This window comes from Squalius cephalus (genome assembly GCF_949319135.1).
Source record: "Squalius cephalus genome assembly, chromosome: 21".
Classification (NCBI taxonomy): Eukaryota; Metazoa; Chordata; class Actinopteri; order Cypriniformes; family Leuciscidae; genus Squalius; species Squalius cephalus.
The window spans coordinates 12,619,611-12,640,536 of NC_137142.1; the positions used below are offsets into that span (position 1 = coordinate 12,619,611).

The 20,926-nt window shown below is 35.2% G+C and overlaps 1 protein-coding gene across 1 annotated transcript in view; it reads left to right on the plus strand.

Annotated features, from left to right (window-relative positions):
• pcdh15a (protocadherin-related 15a) overlaps nt 1–20,926 on the plus strand; it is a 231,075-nt gene that overhangs the window by 102,826 nt on the left and 107,323 nt on the right. The window contains exons 11-13 of the mRNA XM_079856369.1: nt 1,043–1,155; nt 11,703–11,909; nt 13,791–13,925. Coding sequence (XP_079712495.1) covers nt 1,043–1,155; nt 11,703–11,909; nt 13,791–13,925 — 455 coding nt within the window. The remainder of the gene's footprint in view (nt 1–1,042; nt 1,156–11,702; nt 11,910–13,790; nt 13,926–20,926) is intronic.

A 20,926-nucleotide genomic window follows, 5' to 3' on the forward strand; every position in this document is an offset into this window, starting at 1 on the left:
GAACAAATGAGTGACGAAATATATTAACATTCTAGTAACTGCTATTTTAACTAACAAAAAACTTTCCTTCGCTTTACTATTAGCTAATCAGTAACTACTATTTTCCTCATACCTCGCAGAGAACTAGTAAGAACTACTATTACAGGTTCAAAACTAATGTTAATAATTCATTATTAATTCTAAAGTGTAGATCATGCCCAGTCAACTGTTACTTGCATCAGCTATATTTTACATTTTAAATATCTATATTGCTGCTTCTGATATTCTTTCAGGGTATAGTTTACAGAATGGAGTTTTACATGTCTTAAAACTATTAAAATGATCTTTAAAGTAGATATCTGATTAAAAAAAAAAAAAAAAAAAAAAAATCTTGTCCTTAGCGACCATGCTGAGAATCTTACACGGATATCTGCAAAAAAAATACAATTCTCAGAGGTCTTTTAAAATAATCTCTGTACATATGGCAGAATAGATACCAAACACTGAATATTTGAGTCACTTAAAATGTAAACCTTAATCAGTTTATGTAGTGGCATGCAGTTTGTCTGTAACATAGTTGACAAACTCACCAGGGAAAACACCTTTTTTTATTTGTAATATCAAAAATGGTGTTCAAAGATTAAGCTTGGCAACTAGCAGATAAGTTGTACTGATAGAATATATCAACTGAAACCATTTGTTGTATTATTGAGAAAGCATAATGTTTTTACACTTTTTCGCTGATGTGAAATGTACTCTAATTAGAATGACATATACACAACTGCACTCTAACTTATGTTTCCATACATTTGAAATAGAATTCATGCATTTTGAAATAGAAACTCAGTTATTTAATACATGTTTAAAGGGTTTAAATGTTACATGTTTTCCCCTCAGAATTAAACATCTGTTGTTGTTGTTGTTGCTGTATTTATAAAGACTCCAGACTAAAGAAATTGGGATGGGACATAAAATTCCCTTTTATTATGTATTCAATGGCTTAGTAGTAGATAACCCCCCTGATAATAACACAAGTTTTGTGTCTCTCTGTACTGCGTTTCAGGTCAACCTTCTGCATACACAGAATTCTTCTCCCTCAACAGGAGCACAGCTGAGCTGCGTCTGCTGAAGCCTGTGGACAGAGAGCTTTACCAGCGCTTCTCTCTCGTCATTAAGGTCATTATATCATCAGGTTATCGGCTCTAGATGACTGTGAAGATAAGAGGGGTTCATTGAACGCCCTGCTCGCTGTTTCCAGAGGCTCTTATATTTGAGCACCAATAAGAGTGTCATCATTTTTACAATATTATTGGCTGTATGTTTTACAACCAGAATAACACCAGGTATTAACTGCAGTATATTTCTGGAAATATCTTTATATTACAGCAATATCATCATTTGAACACACTTTCTATATGTACACACTATTACTATTGTTCTCTTCAATAACCTACAGTATGTAGGCAGCAGCATAATAATAATAATAATAATATGTTTATTTTATATAGCGCCTTTCTGAGGACTCAAGGTCGCTTTACAATAATTACAAGTACACATAACATAGAAACATGACATAGAGACGATACATAAACTGTGAAGGTTAACATAGTAGAGGTATAGTACATATAGAATCTGAACATTCAGGGGTCAGGGAAACAAGTGACAAAAAGATGTGTTTTAATGTGGGTTTTGAAGTCTTGTAGTGATGAGAGATTGCGGATTTGTTGTGGAATTGAATTCCAAAGAGTTGGGGCAGCGGTGCAAAATGCCCTTCCACCAAATGATGATAGTTTGTGCCGTGGGGTTGTCAACAGACCGGTATCAGATGATCTAAGTGTGCGGACAGGTGTGTATGTATGGATGAGGTCAGAGATATAGTTTGGGGCAAGACCATGGAGTGCTTTGAATGTAATAAGGAGTATCTTGTACTGAATGCGATAGCGGATGGGTAACCAATGTAGACTGCGTAAGATGGGAGTAATGTGGGAAGATTTCTTGGTGTAAGTGAGGACTCTGGCGGCAGAGTTCTGGATATATTGAATTTTATTTAATGATGAGTTTGGTAGGCCATAGAAAAGAGAATTGCAGTAGTCAAGCCGTGAACTGATGAAAGCATGAACTAGGGTCTCAGCATCACTGATGGTAAGAAATGGACGTAAGCGTGCAATATTGCGAAGGTGGAAGAAGGCAGATTTAGTGAGAGAGGAGATGTGAGGAAGAAAGGAAAGAGAGGAATCAAAGATTATACCCAGGTTTTTGACAGTGGTGGAAGGTTGAACCGGAACTCCAGCAATAGTGAGATTGTCAACACAGACCCGGGATGTAGTTTGAGGTGAACCAATAAGAAGTAAATCTGTTTTGTCTGTGTTGAGTTTGAGAAAATTATTGGTCATCCAAGCATTTATTTCATCAATACAAGCTGATATGGAAAGCGTTGGGAAAGGAGCATTGCGTTGGGAGTGGATGTATAGTTGGGTATCGTCTGCATAACAGTGGAATTTGAAGCCATGATGACGGATGATATCACCTAGTGGAAGCATGTAGATAATGAAGAGAAGAGGCCCAAGACTATATAATAATAGACATAATAGACTATATAGTTATAAAAAGGTACGCAGCATCATTATTTTAAAATTATCACTAGATAAAGCAGCATCATATATATACTTTTAATGGAGATTGCAGTCCCAAGTGAAAAACTATATACATCATTCAATACCAAAAAAAAAAAAAAAAAAAAAAAAAAAAAAAATATATATATATATATATATATATATGTATAAAATATACACTACCATTTAAAAGTTTGTTTACCTCTCAAAACAATTATTTGAAGGAAAATAAATGTTATTTCATTCAGCAAGGATGCACTAAACTGATCAAAAGTGACATTTGTAATGTTACAAAGGATTTACTGTATATTTCGAATTGATGCTGTTCTTTCTGTTAACTTTTTATTCATCAAAGGTTTGATGATAAGGAAAGGATAATCCAGGGCTAGCTGCGCATTAAATTATTTTAATGCATAACATGGAGGCCAAGAAACACCCGAGCATTCAAATCGTTTAATGTACAGCTAGCCGTTGATTATCCCGCTTATACCGTGATCATTTTCCAGCATTGATAAGTTAAAGCTCTTACTGATATTTGACTAGAAGTGTAACAATTACGGTTATTTTTTGTCAGTTATGGCGTGTAAGATTGTAGCATTCTGCACGCTTTAAATGGGTCATGAACTGCATTGTTTTATTGTTTCACAATGTTTCCTGGGGTGCACTTATAATGTTAGTATGATTTTTACTTCAAAAATGTTTGATTTTGCCTGATTTTAGACCTCTGATTTGAATGCTCTGTTTGAAGGGGCGTGTCTTTTGTGTCTTCAGTGTAAACTGCTGTGATTGGCAAACATCTTTGCATATGAAATAAGTACATCAAGTGGAATTCTCTCAAAATCTTTTAGCACGTTTTTACTATTACTGCTCTCAGTGTTAACTACTCGTGAAAAGTTATAATTATAGCAATGCAATTAGATCTATGGCATTATATTAAGATCGTGACATGAAAAGTTGCAGTGATGAGCATGGCCAATCATAGACATGTATGCAGCGATCTCATTATTGTCAACTCGATTTCTGCACACTAACGAATGCTTTCATTATATAGTAGTATATAGTTTATACAGATGGTAGCCAACCAGAATGCCTATTACCACCGCGCCAGCCTCCACGGCAAAACTACCGCGGCAAAAATAAACCAGTCACATTTCAAAGTCATTCGTGAAATGACCGCCAGGTGGCGCAAAGGGATATTGTGCAAAACAGCAGCAATTGCTGCATTTTTTTCATTTGCCATAAGTGGGGTTAATGTCAATTAACAGTAAGGATGAAATACTACAACTATGGTAAACAGAATGGAACATTTTTATAAGGCCAGAAAAATAGAATAACAAGTTAAAAATAGAGACGATAACAACATAACCTATATTTCATATTGTAGGCCTAGACGTCGGTGGGCGACAAGCCTATTCCCCGGGGAGCAGTGCGATTAAAAAAACCACACACAAAAAAAACTCACAAAAACAAATTTAATACCAAAAATAACAAACAAAAGTAAATTATGTACAATGAAGCTGATTATTTGTACTATTCTATTGAGGAATGAGACGAATGAAGAGCGCTTATCGCTCGTGTGAGCCAAGTCAAGTCAAGTCATCTTCATTTATATAACGCTTTTAACAATGTAGATTGTTTCAAAGCGGCTTTACAGAGATAAACTTATAATTTAAGGTAAGATTGTTTTGGCTTTATAGCGGTTCTTTAAAAAAGTTATTTTCCAGCTAAAGTTAGTTTTGATTGATTCGCTTCCGTCGCAACAATCATTTGTTATTAAATTAGGGGCCGCTAAGACGACACCATTCTCTCTACACAGACTTTAAACGCGAACCTGTGAGAAACGCTGATGGCGGTCACATGCGCATTAAGAATTGGTTCTATAGTTATGTGCGTTTGAATATATGTGCGCAGGTTTGGAATTCCCTACAAACCAAGCCTAAACAAAGTACTGGTGTTTCCTTATAATTTTTGATACATAATTTTATTTGATCAATTCGGGGTAGATACGCGAATTGAGTTTCCCGACGACGCTTTATCTGTAGAGTGGTAAAGGGATCCTCCATAGGGAGAGACTAGTTGGCACTTCAGCACTGCGTTGTCATCGGGTCCAGGCGCAGGCCCTTCATCAGATCTGGATACGGCCTGGATCCGGCAGGCTCCAGATCTGATGAAGGACCTGCGCCTGGACCCGATGACAACACAGTGCGAACACACATTGGAACGTTTGGGCATTTCGCAATGAGTAAATTCATGGCCGAGTGGTAGAACTTACGTTTTGATCATTTAGATGACACGGGTTCAAATCCCGAACCAACTTGGACTACTCTAGTTTTTATATTAGCCTATTAATGCATTTTATAGCCTATTATTGATGCAGAGAGATTTTTCTAGTTCTAAAACTCTGTTACACCATAGTTTTTTGCTTATATTTATAAAATAAAATTACCATGCATTTCCATTTTACACTAAGGAACAAATATTATACAATGTCTTTACATCTGTAGCCTATAATAATTCCAATCGTAATTTCAAAAGCAGTTCTGTAAAAAAATAAAAAAAAAAATAAAATAAAAAATATATATATTAATGCTAATTCAATAGACCATATTACATATATAAAATAAAGATATGCAACAGGCACGTTTAAACGACAAACAATAAAATCAGAACCAGTATTCTGTTATGTTCATGGTTCCAGTGGCCGTAATGCATGCACGGCTTTTCAAAATGTCACAAAGCGTTTTGAGATTGTTTTGAATGAAATATTGAAGTTTATAATTAGGTGTTTTGGCACACCACGACAAGTGGCGCTATGCATTGTTCTAAAGTCGGGTTTTATTCTGGCATGTTGAATTAGTGTTCAACAAACGCGGCGGCGCGTTCATTTGGATTTATTTTACTCTTAACAGCTAAAATAACTTAATAGGCTACTCTGTAATTTTTCGGTCATACAGATAAGAGTAGAATAGCCTACATCATTAAAAACTGTAAACCTTTATTCATATTAGGCTAACGACAAAAGTTTGTCTGTCGTCTCTGTCTCCGGGAACTGCGCGTCACAAAAATGAACCGAACACCACTTGCCTCAGCTCAGTCACGATACGAAATCGGCTATGTCTAAAGCCTGATTATGTAATCCATATGAAACAGAGAGGTACAGAGGAAACATGTTTAGCTATTATGTGAGCGCTTCCCAATGAGGAAAGGACAAGGAAAGGGTAAAAATCTGGCTCTAATTAAATGTAGGCTAAATCGGCCTGAATTAAATTGTAAAAACAGATCAAATAAATGTATTTGTCAATGTTGCGATATTGTTTCATTTAAGTTCACAATTACTCTATAAATGTTTCAGCGATTCAAAGATTCAAAGATGGAATTTAATATTGAGTTGAACATTTTGTTCATGACAACAAATGAACATGCGTTTGAAGATTGTATTTAGTTTTGCTTGGAAAAAGCTGGCCCAAACTGAAGTAGCGTTTTAATTCTTCAATTATTTAAATAATTAAATATTTAGTAATAAACATTTATGACAGAAATATTACTACATAGCCTAAATTATTTAATTCCTTCATTATCAACACTTTAATAGCCTATTGCTAATGTCTAGTAGTGATTTAAGTGTGAATTGCAAACTCTTTGTTTTAAGTCAGTCTCAAACTCAGATAGCCTGTGGGGGGTTTGGAGAAGGCAGTAGTTGCTTTATCGTGGGGGTGCAGGACAATAGGTGTTAATGTTCCGTCTTTCATATGAAGAGTGTCGGATAGCCAGCCTGATGAGCAGGAAAAGGCTAAATTCTTTTAAGGATAAATCTCAAAATCTCCAAAAGTCCATATGTAGGCCCTATATCTTATTAAATTATAAATATTGTAGTTTTATTTATTGTATTTAAAGGTTTTCTACACACAATTTCAATTTAGCAGATACAGAGCTCTTTAATTCGCGATCAACCTCGTTTTATTGTAAGGTGAATTCAACAAGGCATGCTGTGTCTTTGAAGCAACAAAGGCTATTTGTTACAGTTTTTTCTTTCGTGATTTGTGTGGATGACACGCAGCGACATATACAGTATTATCAGCTGTATGATGTGTTTTTACCCTGAAATGTCTAATTTCGAGAAAGACCCGGCGCACGCAGTGAGGGAGACAAAATAAACTTACTAAAAAGAGATCCAGCGCGAGAGAGAGGCAAAGAAAAACGCCTGTTCTTAATTTATGTTGCTTTGAACTATTTTCGTTTTGAACCGTTTTAATTGTTTAACTTAGCTGCAATTTCTTTGACAATAGAAATTTAAAATGTTGCAAGAATAAGATTCTGTTTCTTATTTTGCATCGCAAAGGGAATAAACTCTATCGATGCAACCTTGAAAACTTTCCCAACACTTTATGTAAACCTTGAAATGTGCGATGGGTTTTCTAACTTAATTAATTTTATTGTTCTTTTACATTTTCATTGTTTATTTTTTTAATTGAAAGCAATACTGTATTGAAAGTATTTTTCTGATTTGTTCGATCTGTTTTGAAAAATGTCTTCCGTTGCTATGGCCAGGTATCACTGTCAGTCATCTCAATTTCGTGAATGATTCACAAAAAAAACAAAAAATTTTTAGCAGATTAAAGACGAGCTTCATCATCTTCATTTTCTGGTGCGATCGGCTGTCTTCCTTCATCAGATGTGTCGTCTTTGCAGCGGCTCAACTGGAATGTAGCACATTTATGTTGTAATGTACAATTGATAATTAAACAAGATGCTTGACTTTAATAAACAGATACATATTTAAGCATCAAGAACGGAAAAACATACACGCTATCGGCTACACTGAGATTCGATCTCGGATCGCTTGAAGCTCCGCGAGGCTCATGTTGTTGCATTGACCACAGAGCTATCGTCTGAATACTGTTAAAACTAATGTTTATGCTCTTACAAAGCCTCATTGATGTGGCCTAATATTTTTCTATTGCAATGTTTTATGTTGAATTTTTTTTCATTATTCAATTTAATTTCAGTATTGTGATTATGAATTCGTTCAATGTTTCATTTGAATTGATCTGCTACAAGTTTTCAATCACTCTCAATGAGCCGCGGCGGCAGATTACGCAATAGAGAGAATAAACTGACACTTTGCAAAGTCTGTGATTGTAGCGCCTCTTAGGGGTAAGAGGCTGCAAATACACACCCGCAATTTACCGCTGCGGGAATGGTACCTAGCCTTTTCTGGTTGAGTACCATCTGTAGTATTTTTTTTTTTTTATCAAATAAAATGAGCCTTAGTGAGCATAAGAGACTTCTTACCAACCCCAAACATTTGTATTGTAGTGTAGTTCCATCTAATAAAAAAGTGGGTTTTTTTTATATATTTTTTATGCTTCTTAGAGTATCACATCATTAGCTTAGCACTTTTGTTATCAATCAATCTGTCGGGTCTGCGATGAACACTATTTGAATGCCACACAGAGTTTCTGCCTATAGAGCGTTCCAAATCATTTACCTTAGATTCCATTTCAGTTTGGATGCTGCCTTTGTAGGTGGTAGACAGTGAAGAAGCTCTCTTGCTTTTGGAATAGAGCTTTGTATATTTAATTACATTAAACATGCTGTATCTTCTAATTGAATTGAGCTGAGAGAGAGAGAGAGAGAGAGAGAGAGAGAGAGAGAGAGAGAGAGAGAGAGAGAGAGAGAGAGAGAGAGAGAGAGAGAGAGAGAGAGAGAGAGAGAGAGAGAGAGAGAGAGAGAGAGAGAGAGAGAGAGAGAGAGAGAGAGAGAAGAGAGAGAGAGAGAGAGAGAGAGAGAGAGAGAGAGAGAGAGAGAGAGAGAGAGAGAGAAATGAGGAAGCAAACGCTAGTGTGAAATTATTCTGCTCTGTCATAGATTTGGGTGGAACAACAGTGTAACAGCAGGGGTAATTTAAATGTTTCCTCTGTGAAACGATGCATGACTGTGTTTGCTGTTATGATTTCTTCGTTTCATAATAACAAAGAACGATATGCTATTCTCAGTTCGCTTCAAGCTTACTGAAATTCGAGACCAAATAACAAACAAAATATTGCCGCTGTCAACATTGTCAGATGTGTGTATGTGTGTGTATTTTAAGTGTGTGAAGTTTCTATTGAGTTACAGAACTGCAGTCTTTCATGGCTTCTTAATGAAAGCAGTAATGGATGGGGCTCATAACTGAAATGAAAATATTCCGGGAGCTGTATCCACACACTCCTCGTCAATAAACAAAGACCAGTTTTGAGCCTTTTTGGGTCCATGAATTTTGGACCGTATTAACTGCTGGACTTCAATTAGAAATGAGTGAAGATGAATTAAAAGCCTTTGATGAATTAGATTTTATATATATTTTATATATATATATAAATATTGTATACTATATATATATATATATATATATATATATATATATATATATATATATATATATATATACAGTACAGGCCAAAAGTTTGGACACATTACTATTATTAATGTTTTTGAAAGAAGTTTCTTCTGCTCATCAAGCCTGCATTTATTTGATCAAAAATACAGAAAAAAATGTAATATTGTGATATATTATTACAATTTAAAATAATTGGTTTTCAATTTATTATACTTTAAATTATCATTTATTTCGGTGATGCAAAGCTGAATTTTCAGGATCATTACTCCAGTCTATCAAATGATCCTTTAGAAATCATTCTAATGATGATTCATTATCAAAGTTGGAAACAGTTCTGCTGCTTAATATTTTTTCATAACCTGTGATACTTTTTTAGGATACTTTGATGAATAAAAAAAAGAAAAAGAAAAAAGAAAAGAAAAAAAAAGAAGCAAATGTTTTCAAGATAGAAATCTTTTATAACAACAATATACACTACTGGTCAGTAATTTGGGGTCAGTAATTTTTTTCTTTATTTTTTTTTAAATAAATCAATAATTTTATTCAGCAAGGATGTGTTAAATTGATAAAAAGTGATAATAAAGAAGATTTATATAAAAAAAAAAAAATATATATTTTGAATAAATGCAGTTCTTTTTAACCTTTTATTCATCAAATATATTAGGCAGCAGAACCGTTTCCAACACTCTTAATAAATCAGAACATTAGAATGATTTCTAAAGGATCATGTGATTGACTGGATGTCACATGTGACACTGAAGACTGGAGTAATGATCCTGAAAATTCAGCTTTGCATCACCGAAATAAATGATAATTTAAAGTATAATAAATTGAAAACCAATTATTTTAAATTGTAATAATATATCACAATATTACATTTTTTCTGTATTTTTGATCAAATAAATGCAGGCTTGATGAGCAGAAGAAACTTCTTTCAAAAACATTAATAATAGTAATGTGTCCAAACTTTTGGCCTGTACTGTATATATATATATATATATATATACAGTATACAGTATACAATATTTATTATACAGTTTTTACATTTTTTTGTCTCCACATTCTCTATAAAAGATTTACAAAAATCGTTACCCAGTAATCACAAAGGAAAATGCATGTGTTTATAGATGGTGGAAGCCCATGTTTTTTTTATTTGGTAGGCTGCACACTTTACAACCATGTCTCTAGCTTAACAACAGTGGCCATACTGTAAAAAAGCTTTATAAAATATAAAAAGCATTTTTTATATTGCAAATATATATTTTATGTACATCAATATTTACCATGATTTCTTTTTTCTTGGACATTGTAATAATGTTTATTTTTCCCTTTCTACCAAAGGTTTTTTTTTTTGTTGTTGTTTTTTTTTAGCTTGGTAGTGTCGGTTTATTTGAACATGTTATGTGTACACCATGGTATTCTTTAAAGGTCCCATTGCATGAAAATTTCACTTTATGAGTTTTTTTAACCTTAATATGAGTTCCCCAAGCCTGCCTATGGTCCCCCAGTGGCTAGACGTTTTGATGGGTGTAAACCAAGCCCTGGGTATTTTTGAGAAAATTAAAGCTCAGACGGGCGAATCTAGAAATCTTCCCCATATGTCATCATAAGGGGAAAGGTCACCTCCCCTTTCTCTGCTTTGCCCGCAAAGAGAATTAGGCCCGCCCAGGAGAAAATGAGCTGCGCGAGCGCGATATTGGTTTTTCCTCGAGAGACATCATGGCTTGCAAACGAGCGAAGCATAGCAGTTGCTCAGTGTTTGGATGTACAAATGAACACAAAAGTATTTTTTTAGTTCCTTCATCCGAGCCTCTGAAGAACCAGTGGGTTATGTGAATTTCTGATGTGTAATTGTTCAAGTTCAGACAGATAATCTTTCTCTCAAAGTCGTTCAATACTGTTTATGCATCAGTAAATCAAGCCAGTGACTAAACGATCAACTTCACGTCGTTTCTCTTAGTAGGATGAAAATAATCTTACTTAAACTGTGATTAAAATATATACAGAAAGCGATCAAAGAACAATCCCTTTCCAATCGCCCAAGCTGTCAATCACACAGCGCGAGTTTATCTGGACACTTGCCAAAACTCGTTATGAAATCAATGACGCTGTTACACTGCACAACGAAGCTCTTACTGTACTTACCTCATGTTTGCATTGGTGAAATCATTAGTGAGAGTGCAGAAACTGTGTTGCAAAGATAAGATCTTCATTCACGCGATCAACAGGCTGTCATCTGCTGTCATACCTTTTATGTGATAGGAATAAATCTAAATACTTAAACTTCTCACGATTCGTTAATCCCGATAACTGTAATAGTAAAAACGTATAATAGCTGTAATAAAAAAAGTTTTCGAGAGAGTTCCACATGTAATGCTAAATATTTCATATGCAAGCATGTCAGCCAATCACAGCAGTGGGCATTTACACTGAAGTCTCACAGCAGACACGCCCCTTCAAACAGAGCGTTCAAATCAGAGGCTAAAATCAGGCTAGGAAAAATGGCTTTTATTTCTAAATTATAACAACTTTTGATCTAAAAAACATACTAACATTATAAGGGCACCCCAGGAAACATTCTAAAAGAATAAAATAATCCATGAAATGGGACCTTTAAACTATAGCCGTCATTATTGCACCTTAATGTTTATACGAATAAGCAGATAACGACGATAAGCTTTTCTTTTTAGATCATTTCACCATGACAGTTTAGTTTGCTTGTTTGTGAACAGGCCGAGCAGGATAACGGTCACCCTCTTCCTGCCTATGCTGAACTGCTGATTGAAATTCTGGACGAGAACAACCAGGCACCATATTTTCAGCAGCCCTCGTACCAGGGCTTCATCAGTGAGTCAGCCTCGGTTGGCACCACCATCTCAGGGAGTTCCAACCTCACGGCTCCGCTGGGCATCATAGCACTGGACAATGACATTGAAGAGGTAAGATGTTCTTATGAAAAGAGCCAGGGCATTTTCATAATGAATGCTGCTTCAGTGTCTTGGGAATGAACAGATACATAAAATCACAGATGGTTTCAGTCTCTCCATATGTTTTATATTGTAGCTTCTGTCAGGAGCCACACCAGTAGGTACCAGAGTGATGTGATGTGTTCCCTTTTTCCTTTTCTTTTCTTTTCTTTCATTCTCTTTTTTTCTTTCTTTTTTTCTGTTAAGATGTGTGGAATATTTCTATATAAAGATTTATATATATTTTTAGGGCTGTCAAGCAAGTAACATTTTTTAATCTAATTAATTACATGATTTGGTGATTAATTCTAATCTAATTAATCACAAATTAATCAAATTTGGCTGAGAAATTACCCCCAAATGATCATTTAAAATTGTGATTGTGTTAAATGAGAAAAGTATCAAATAGATATTCCAAAAAGTAGTATAAAAAAAAAGTATTTTATTTGATTCAACAAATAATTTATTACACAGAAACTGCCATTTTTTATTATTTATTTTTTTCAGAAGCTGCATTGAGATATACAGTATTTACAGACCATTTATTGCAGCTCAGAGGTTGCATGAATGCTTGGATATATAATGTCATGAGATTAATGGGTTTTAAATGGTTATTAAAGACCCAAAAAATTTAATTCTGTCATCATTTACTCACCCTCAACCCTGTACGACATTCTTTCTTCTGTGGAACATTAAAGTACAGGTGAAACTTGAAAAATTAGAATATCGTGAAAAATATAGTGTATTTCAGTAATTCAAATTAAAAGGTGAAACTAATATAATTAGTATATATAGCTATATACATATGCATGATTATACTTTTCAGAGGGCCGACATTTCTGTATTTAAAATCCTTCTTTTTAATTGATTTCAGGTAATCTTTTAATTTTCTGAGATTTTGAATTTGGGGTTTTCATAAGCTGTAAGCCATAATCATTAAAATTATAACTTTTGCACGATATTCTAATTTTTTGAGTTTCACCTGTAGATGGTTTGAGAAATGGCGCCACATTTTTTTAATTTTTTTTTCATTCAATGGAAATCAATGGTAACCAAAACAGTTTGATTCCAACATTCTTATTTTATATTCCACAAAAGAAAGAAAGCCAAACAGGTTTGAAAGGGTGAGTAAATGATGATAGAATTAAAAATGTTGGTGAACTTTCCTCTTAATGTTATTTTTATTAATATGGACCTAAATCGGAAGGCTGCATCTTAGTAAGGCTGCACATCTCGGCCTCCATATCATAAAGATCTATCGATGGTTGTCTCAATTTGAAGGGTCCTTGGAAGGCAGCCTTTGTTTCATGTTTTTCATTCTGTCTTTAGGTCTAGGTCAGGGTGGGTGCGTAAAATGCGTTTAATTATATTTTAACACATTATTTTTTTTCCATTACTAATTAATTAAATTAACTCATTAAATCGACAGCCCTAATATATTATATATTATTTTTTTCCCCCTTTGTTGCTGTGTTTCCTATTGATAAAGGAAGTTGGGACATATTGAATAGTTTGTTTCTTTTTTTAGCCAATAGGCTTTCATTTATGTCACAGCTTTAGAGCCATTATTTACTACACTCTATTGCTAGTCAAAATAGGTGGTAATAGGACAAATGACCTCATTCCTAGACAGTATTTCCACAAAGTTTGCATGCAAGATGAGTCATACACACACACACACACACACACACACACATATATATATATATATATATATATATATATATATATATATACAAGGTTATTTAGCTTGTTTATGCAATATGAGGATTGCTTGACTGCATGAGGCTTGTTTGTCGTGCTCATGTTAATGTGTAGTAATGCTGAATCACCTCTCATCTTTGTTTTGTGAAGACAAAAGATCCTCAGTTGAAGATCACCCTGAATGGCTACACCTCCATCTTCACCATCTCGCCCACTGGCATCACACGTTACCTCACCCTGTTGAAACCAGTGGACCGAGAGATACAGACGAATTACACTTTAACGGTAAGATACTGTACACACATTTACCAGTCTAAATGAAAACCTCCCATTGGCTTCTGTTTATTTTATATTCGACTGATTATAATTCCTACTAGACTAACCCGAACCAGTGAATCGCTCAAACATACTGCATTTCATCCCTAAATCTAAAGGAAAAAAGAAACACTGAATTTTTGTATAAAGAAAATAAAGCCCATTAAATAATTTTTCTTACAATTAAGGACATTTTCTCTCTCGAATTCTCATCAATTCAAATTGTTCTCAGCAGTGATTCTCACTTCTGTATATCTATATTATAGTACATTATTTTTTATTTTATCCATTTTTATGTATTTCTTATTTAAATCGACATAAAAATACATTAATGATAATATATATTTATAACATTTTTGATTTTCTTTGGAATGAGAATTTTGGGGCAAATTTACTTTATTATCACGAAAACCTTGGTGCAATGGAACAAATCATAGTGGTCCTAAAATCGGCTTCATGAGTCCCTGTCACTCCTGTTGCTTTTCTCATTGAAAATGAATGACTGGTCACTTTAGTTCTGTCTCTTCAGTGTCCTCTTGAGATTATTTACTGCTCTTCTAAGACATAGTGTGCGTTACAATCTGCCCTGTGGTACTTCTCCGGCATGAGGAGCATCTAATTTAGTAACAACAGGGAATGTTCTTACTTTAAGATTAATATTTATGTCTTGAACATCAAGTCTCAGCATGACATCTCTTCGCTGTGATGAACAAAACAAGCCGATTGAAACGATGCTGTTTGTTCATGTGAAGTGTCTCTTCAGGACTCTGTCCATCGATCAAATCTATTGATCTGAGATTTGGGCTCAAGTGTCTTTGATCTTTCTAGAATCCCTGATCCCGAAGAAGCAGTTAAAAGACAGCTGGATCACACAAGGACAATTTGAGCGCAGTGTTTTGATCATTGTCTAATCTGAAGGTTGGGGTTTGTTTCATGGACAGCTTTGATTTGGGGGTGTCCCATTTGGGGCTTTAGGCAAGATGACTAAAGTCTCAATTTTGTAGTCTCAATTTCTCAGTCTGTAATTTTGTAATAATTTTATATCAGGCCATCCATCCATCCATCCATCCATCCATCCATCCATCCATCCATCCATCCATCCATCCATCCATCCATCCATCCATCCATCCATCCATCCATCCATCCATCCATCCATCCATCCATCCATCCATCCATCCATCCATCCATCCATCCGACCTGTTACATGAATATAACTGAACAGTTTCAGAGTCGGTTTACAGTCGACAAAATCAAACAAATCAAACCTGGTTTTGATCAGATTCAGCAGGTTCACAGCGCTCAAACGTTCTTCTTCAACACAGGCTTTGATCCAGAGTTTATGATTAACTCTAGAGTGTTTGCGCCTGAAAGATTGTCTTCTGCAGGGAACTGCCAATGGGAAAACCATTTGTGCACTGGTCTGAAAACGAGGTGTGATGAGGCGCATTGTTGGCGCGTTGCTATTTTGAGGCAACTGAAATAGACTGTGCCACTGACCAACAAAAACCTGGTCTAAAGTCAATGGCGCAGTTTTTTATTTTTGTTATTTAAAGGGCGCATTAGTAATATGAGCCTATATGCAGGTGCCCAACGCGCATACACTCTGCTTATTACACACACAGGGACGCACAGCAGCACACAAACTAGCCAAATATTAAAAATAAAAGGATTACAATGTAAAAGATTATTATTGCGTACATAAAGATATGGTGAAATACGGCTTGTCCTGTAGATGGTCTGCTTGCGCTTTAACCTCGCACACGACCAGATCCGTTTCCTCTCCGGAGACACGTTCAGTCTTTCCGCTTGCAAATTCCTCCATGTAAATAGCGAATCCGCCATGGCGCAAGCACAACTTTCTTTTAAAGGGAATGGGAGATGAGACTCTGATTGTTTTTTTGCACGTTACCGCTAAAACACACCCATAACTCATTATGAGAATAGGGACAACCCTTTTAAACCATGCATTTTTCCTGTCGTTAAACTAGCAAAAAAGTGGATTCAGACACCCCTAAGTGCACTTGCGCCCTGCACTTTAGACCATGTGCTTAGATCCTTAAAATAGGGCACATTGTGCGTAATGATTACTGAGATGGCACATTCAGACGGGACTAAAATCACTGAGAAGCTCTGGTAATAAATACTTTACCTCACCTCTCCATGTTAAACTAATTCCTTCTGAATAGGGCTTAAGAGATTGTTATGAAAATAAATCATGATATTAATGCATTTACAAGACAAGAAAAAACAGGAATGTTGTAAAAGGCAGATGAAATAAAATATCTGACTATTAATGCAAGTTAATCCAATCTATTTGTTTAATTAATAATTTATATTCATGTAAGCATAGAAATTTGAGGGGGGGATGACATTCCCCTTGTTGAAAAAAATGACAAAAATATCCCCTCTGTAAAACCACCATCCCCATTAGATTAACAGTGTTGTGCATTATGTAAAACTTATCATGTAAATGAAATTTTCAAATTCTCTATATGATAATTCATTTAAATATAATCACTGCATAATTAAAAATTGTGTGTATATTCTATTTAGGACATTTGTTTTTAAAGGGACTTTGAGCAGTTTTGAGACTTGAATTGAGGAACCACAAATTAAGGAAAGAAGGCTACCTATTTATTTTAAGAGAATTGGTTCAATCATGTGATTTTTGTTTAGAGACACCAATTGGCGTGATTATTAGTTCCCAGCATGCTTTGCATATGGCTTGAAAAGGAGAGTAAATATTGAAATTAGGTGTTATTGTATGTGTTTTTAAGGGGAGGAAACCATATGTTAATGTTTAATGTCCAGTTATGTTTGACATTTGAAAGAGTTTCTGTTATTTTGAAGTTTTGATTGTTACCATTGTGCAGAAGAGTTGAGCTTATTGTTATCTTGTAGATAGCTGCATGTACTAATACAATGAAGCATGTGGCTTTGTTCATTGAGCAATAGATTTGCTACTCTGCCACTGTAGTATCAAGTACTGTATTGTGCAACATGCAGTCTTTTAAATGTACAATATGACTCAAAGTCAAATACACACAGGTCATTTACGTCCACGACTCAATTTTGAGAGTCAGCTTGAAAAAAAGAAAAAAAAAACACATTTCACTAAATATTAAATTCACTGTGTCATAGACTAAATAATTTAAGAGATTAGACATTATTTATTCAGGTAGATTCCATTAAAGAAATAAAGCCTTAAAAACTACTCAAAGTTATCATGTTTAACATTCACTGTAAAAAGTGAACAGTTAGATCAACTTAAAAAAATTACTTCAATTGGTAACACCTAAAGAAATTAAGTTTTCTCAACTTAAATTATCAGATTTTTCACAGTAAAACGTGATAATTTAAGTTGAGAAAACTTAATTTCTTTAGGTGTTACCAATTGAAGTAATTTTTTTTAGTTGATCCAACTATTCACTTTTTACAGTGTTGTTAACATAATTATATATATATATATATATATATATATATATATATATATATATATATATATATATATATTAATGTAAATCTAAACTCAAACTTACCTAGGTACCCACTGAAACTGGCTTTGTGAAATAGCCACTGGCTTTGGCCAGTCATAATTTAGAATTTCAGGGTGGCCAATCAGGTTTAACTCGTCTGGACACACCCCTGCTCACTGGGAGATCTTGATGATTTGGATCCTAATAATCAGCATTAATCAATTTGAAAGGCTTAACAAAAGTATGCTTATCAGCACTAAACAGAGACCCAATCACATTTATTTTTTATTTTTTTAATAAAGAACAAACAGGCTGAAACAAGCACATTAAAGAAAATTAGCTACTGTATATAGTCCTGCAGAGAGACCGACATAATCAAAGTCTACTTCACTGCAGTGTGATTTGAACAAAATTAACTTCTGTCGTTATTTACTCACTTTCCTGTCATAAAAAAAAAATAAAATAAAAAAAAAACCACTGCTTTTATTCCATGGAATACAAAAGAATATTTTTAGGGGAATGTTTGAGCTGCTTTCATTCTGAAAGTGAATGGTGACCAGGAGCTGTCAAGCTCCAAAAAGGTGACAAACTTGTCTTTTTGAGTGAACTTCCTTTTAAAGGTCTGAGTGCGGGTGAATTGTTCATGCAGTGTGTTCTTTTTGGCTTTGAGTGGTCACATCATTCACACACAACCTGTCTCAGGGGTTCGGCTGGACAGTTGATCCTCTGACAGGCCAAAGTTTGAATTCCCATCACGACTCTCCTGCCTCCCTTTTACTGACAAACACCTTTTCCCCTTCCCCTCATCCTCTGATCCTCCCTCTCTCATTCAGCACAACTGGCTGGACAGAAAAATAGGATCTTAAATATCTTTAATGTCTCAGTTATTACATCTCAAGAGCAAAGACATTAAATGGAGAGCAAATGGACACTGATTCAGAGGAGAAGTGAAATACAAGTGAGACATCATTTTAGTCACCTGAGCTAAGAAAGAGCAACTTTTGAGGAAGAGTTTTCCTCTGGGGAATTCTAATACGTGTTTTTTTTTTTTTTTTTCAGTGCATGTTTTTAACCTTTCATATCTATTCAAAATCAGTTAGGCCATGCACACAAAATGGGATCTGGATAAAAATGCTCTCTAAAAGACAGAAAGAGGGCTGCAATTTTATGAGGCAAACGCTGAAGTGTTTCTCACTATCCAGAGTTTATTAAGCTAGCTAACTTATTGCAAGGGAAATGTGAAGTTTTTGATCACTGTGAGATCAGATGACACTGTCTTTCATGCTGTCATGCACTTTAACTTTATTCCGTCTCTTCGATTTCTCTTTATTCTTGTACAATAATATCCCTTTTGATTGTGCTTGATTGAATATGTGGCAGCGCTGAGATAGAGCATTAATCTGAAGTACTCTCACATCATTTTCAAAGGGATTCTGGAACAGATGGACAGCTGAAGAGCTTATTGTAGAGCTGAACTTACCAGGGTTATTATAGTTAACTAAAACTAAAACCATAAAAAAGTTACTTGAACTAAAAACTTTGAAAAAAAGGCACAATATGCAACATTTTTGGATTGAAATATTTAAAATTCACTTGAACTATGTTAAATATTTTGTTGACTTGCATATTTACATTATCCCAAATATTTTGAATAGTGTTTAAATCCAAAGAAATCAGCTATTTTACCTAGTGTAACGGGCCGTGTAATTGCTTCGCCGGTCAATGATGTCATATCCGTCATGAAGCCAGCAATGTAAAATGTCCCAGGCTTTCACCCTGCCCTGCTTCATACCACAGTAACGTAAGTAAAACTTCGATACATTCTCTCATCCATGAACATGATTTCTGCCTGAGTTCCATCTGATTTCTTTCCATCGGCTGTGGAGGTGAAAACGACAACTCCCATGATTCCACGCTCATTCACAGCGTGAAAAATGTATTTTTAACACTGTTCCTGAACATTATAACCCCAACGTTTGTCTGTGTGTTGCACATTTTACGGATAACAGCTTCCAGAACTGTACTGGTACAGTACTGCATTGTACTAAGAGAGTACAATGCAGGCTATACGCACAATAGCTTCTCCTGAAAGACATAGCATTCCCATTTTGTCGGGACAATCTGTTGTTTATGGATCACAACTTGTATGTATGTCTTATTATTTGTTAGTTGTGTTTTCTATTAAAAGTTCCAATTATGTTTTATGTAGTAGCTATGATGTAAACAAAGGGCAAAGCTTTGCCTCTGCTAGCCTGCTAACTAACATTACAGTATTATTGTAGTGTTTACTGTAGCTTGCTTGTGTAAGCATTCATCGCCTCTTAGGAAAATTATCCATGATTTTGTGATCGATTACTGTTTGTATTACCATAGTTTTCCGACAAATATGATTAAATGGTAGATAACATCGTATCTATAATCCATAACAAAATTACCAAAAAACAAATAACTCTGAAACGTCATGTGAAATCCGTGCTTGCAAAGTCCATGCTTGAAATCCGTTCTGCACAATTCTCTTGTTTGTTAACATTGTTGGGGTCAAATTCGGGCTTAAATTGGTTTGAAATTGACTCCATCTTTAATTATTTGAACCAGAGCAGAACTCGCTATATGAAGTAGCGTAACATTTCCAGAACACGAGCTAAGCGCTGCCAATCACAACACACTGGGCCAGTTCACCAATCACAGCACATTTCGTATTGTGGAAGGAGGGGATTCATCGAAACAGGAAATAAATGCCGCGTTCAGACCAGACTGCGGAGAGAGGAGCTGTAATATGTCAAATATGTGAAAAGTAATGTGTTTTTTGAACAATCAAGCATGGAAACATATTCTAGTACACCCCAAAATCAAGACTTTGTAAAAGGGCATAATTCATACTTTGCAGTCACGTGACTACCATGGATACCTGGCGGGCAACAAATGGGTATTTTCAACGTAGAGTCCTGTAGTTCCAGGTCTTTCTATTAGCTATCAAGGCATAACTATGGACTAGGATTAACTCCAAGGTAGCTAAATTGTGTAAAGCAGACAAGGTTTTTTAAGATAATCGAGCAGTAATAATTCCTCCGTAAATAATCTAGCTCTACTGTTGGGTCATCTCTGGTTCTCATTGAAAACCATAGATATCACAAACCTCAAAACATCCTATCACACACTTTTGTTGTTGTTAGCAAAAGACGACAGCTGTTACTGTGCGTTCACACCGCCACCGGCGAGAGTGTCAAAGTGCCCGGAAGTCATTCATTTTCAATGAATTTTGCCGCTCTCGCCGGCGGCGGTGAAAGTGAAAGTGAAAGTGACGGCCAAGTATGGTAACCCATACTTGGAATTTGACCTCTGCATTTAACCCATCCAAGTTAATGCACACACATTAGGAGCAGAGTAGTGAGTAGTTAACACACACAGCAAACGTGGATACACACACCCAGAGCAGCGGGCAGCCTTTGTGTGGCGCCCGGGGAGCGATTAGGGGTTAGGTGCCTTGCTCAAGGG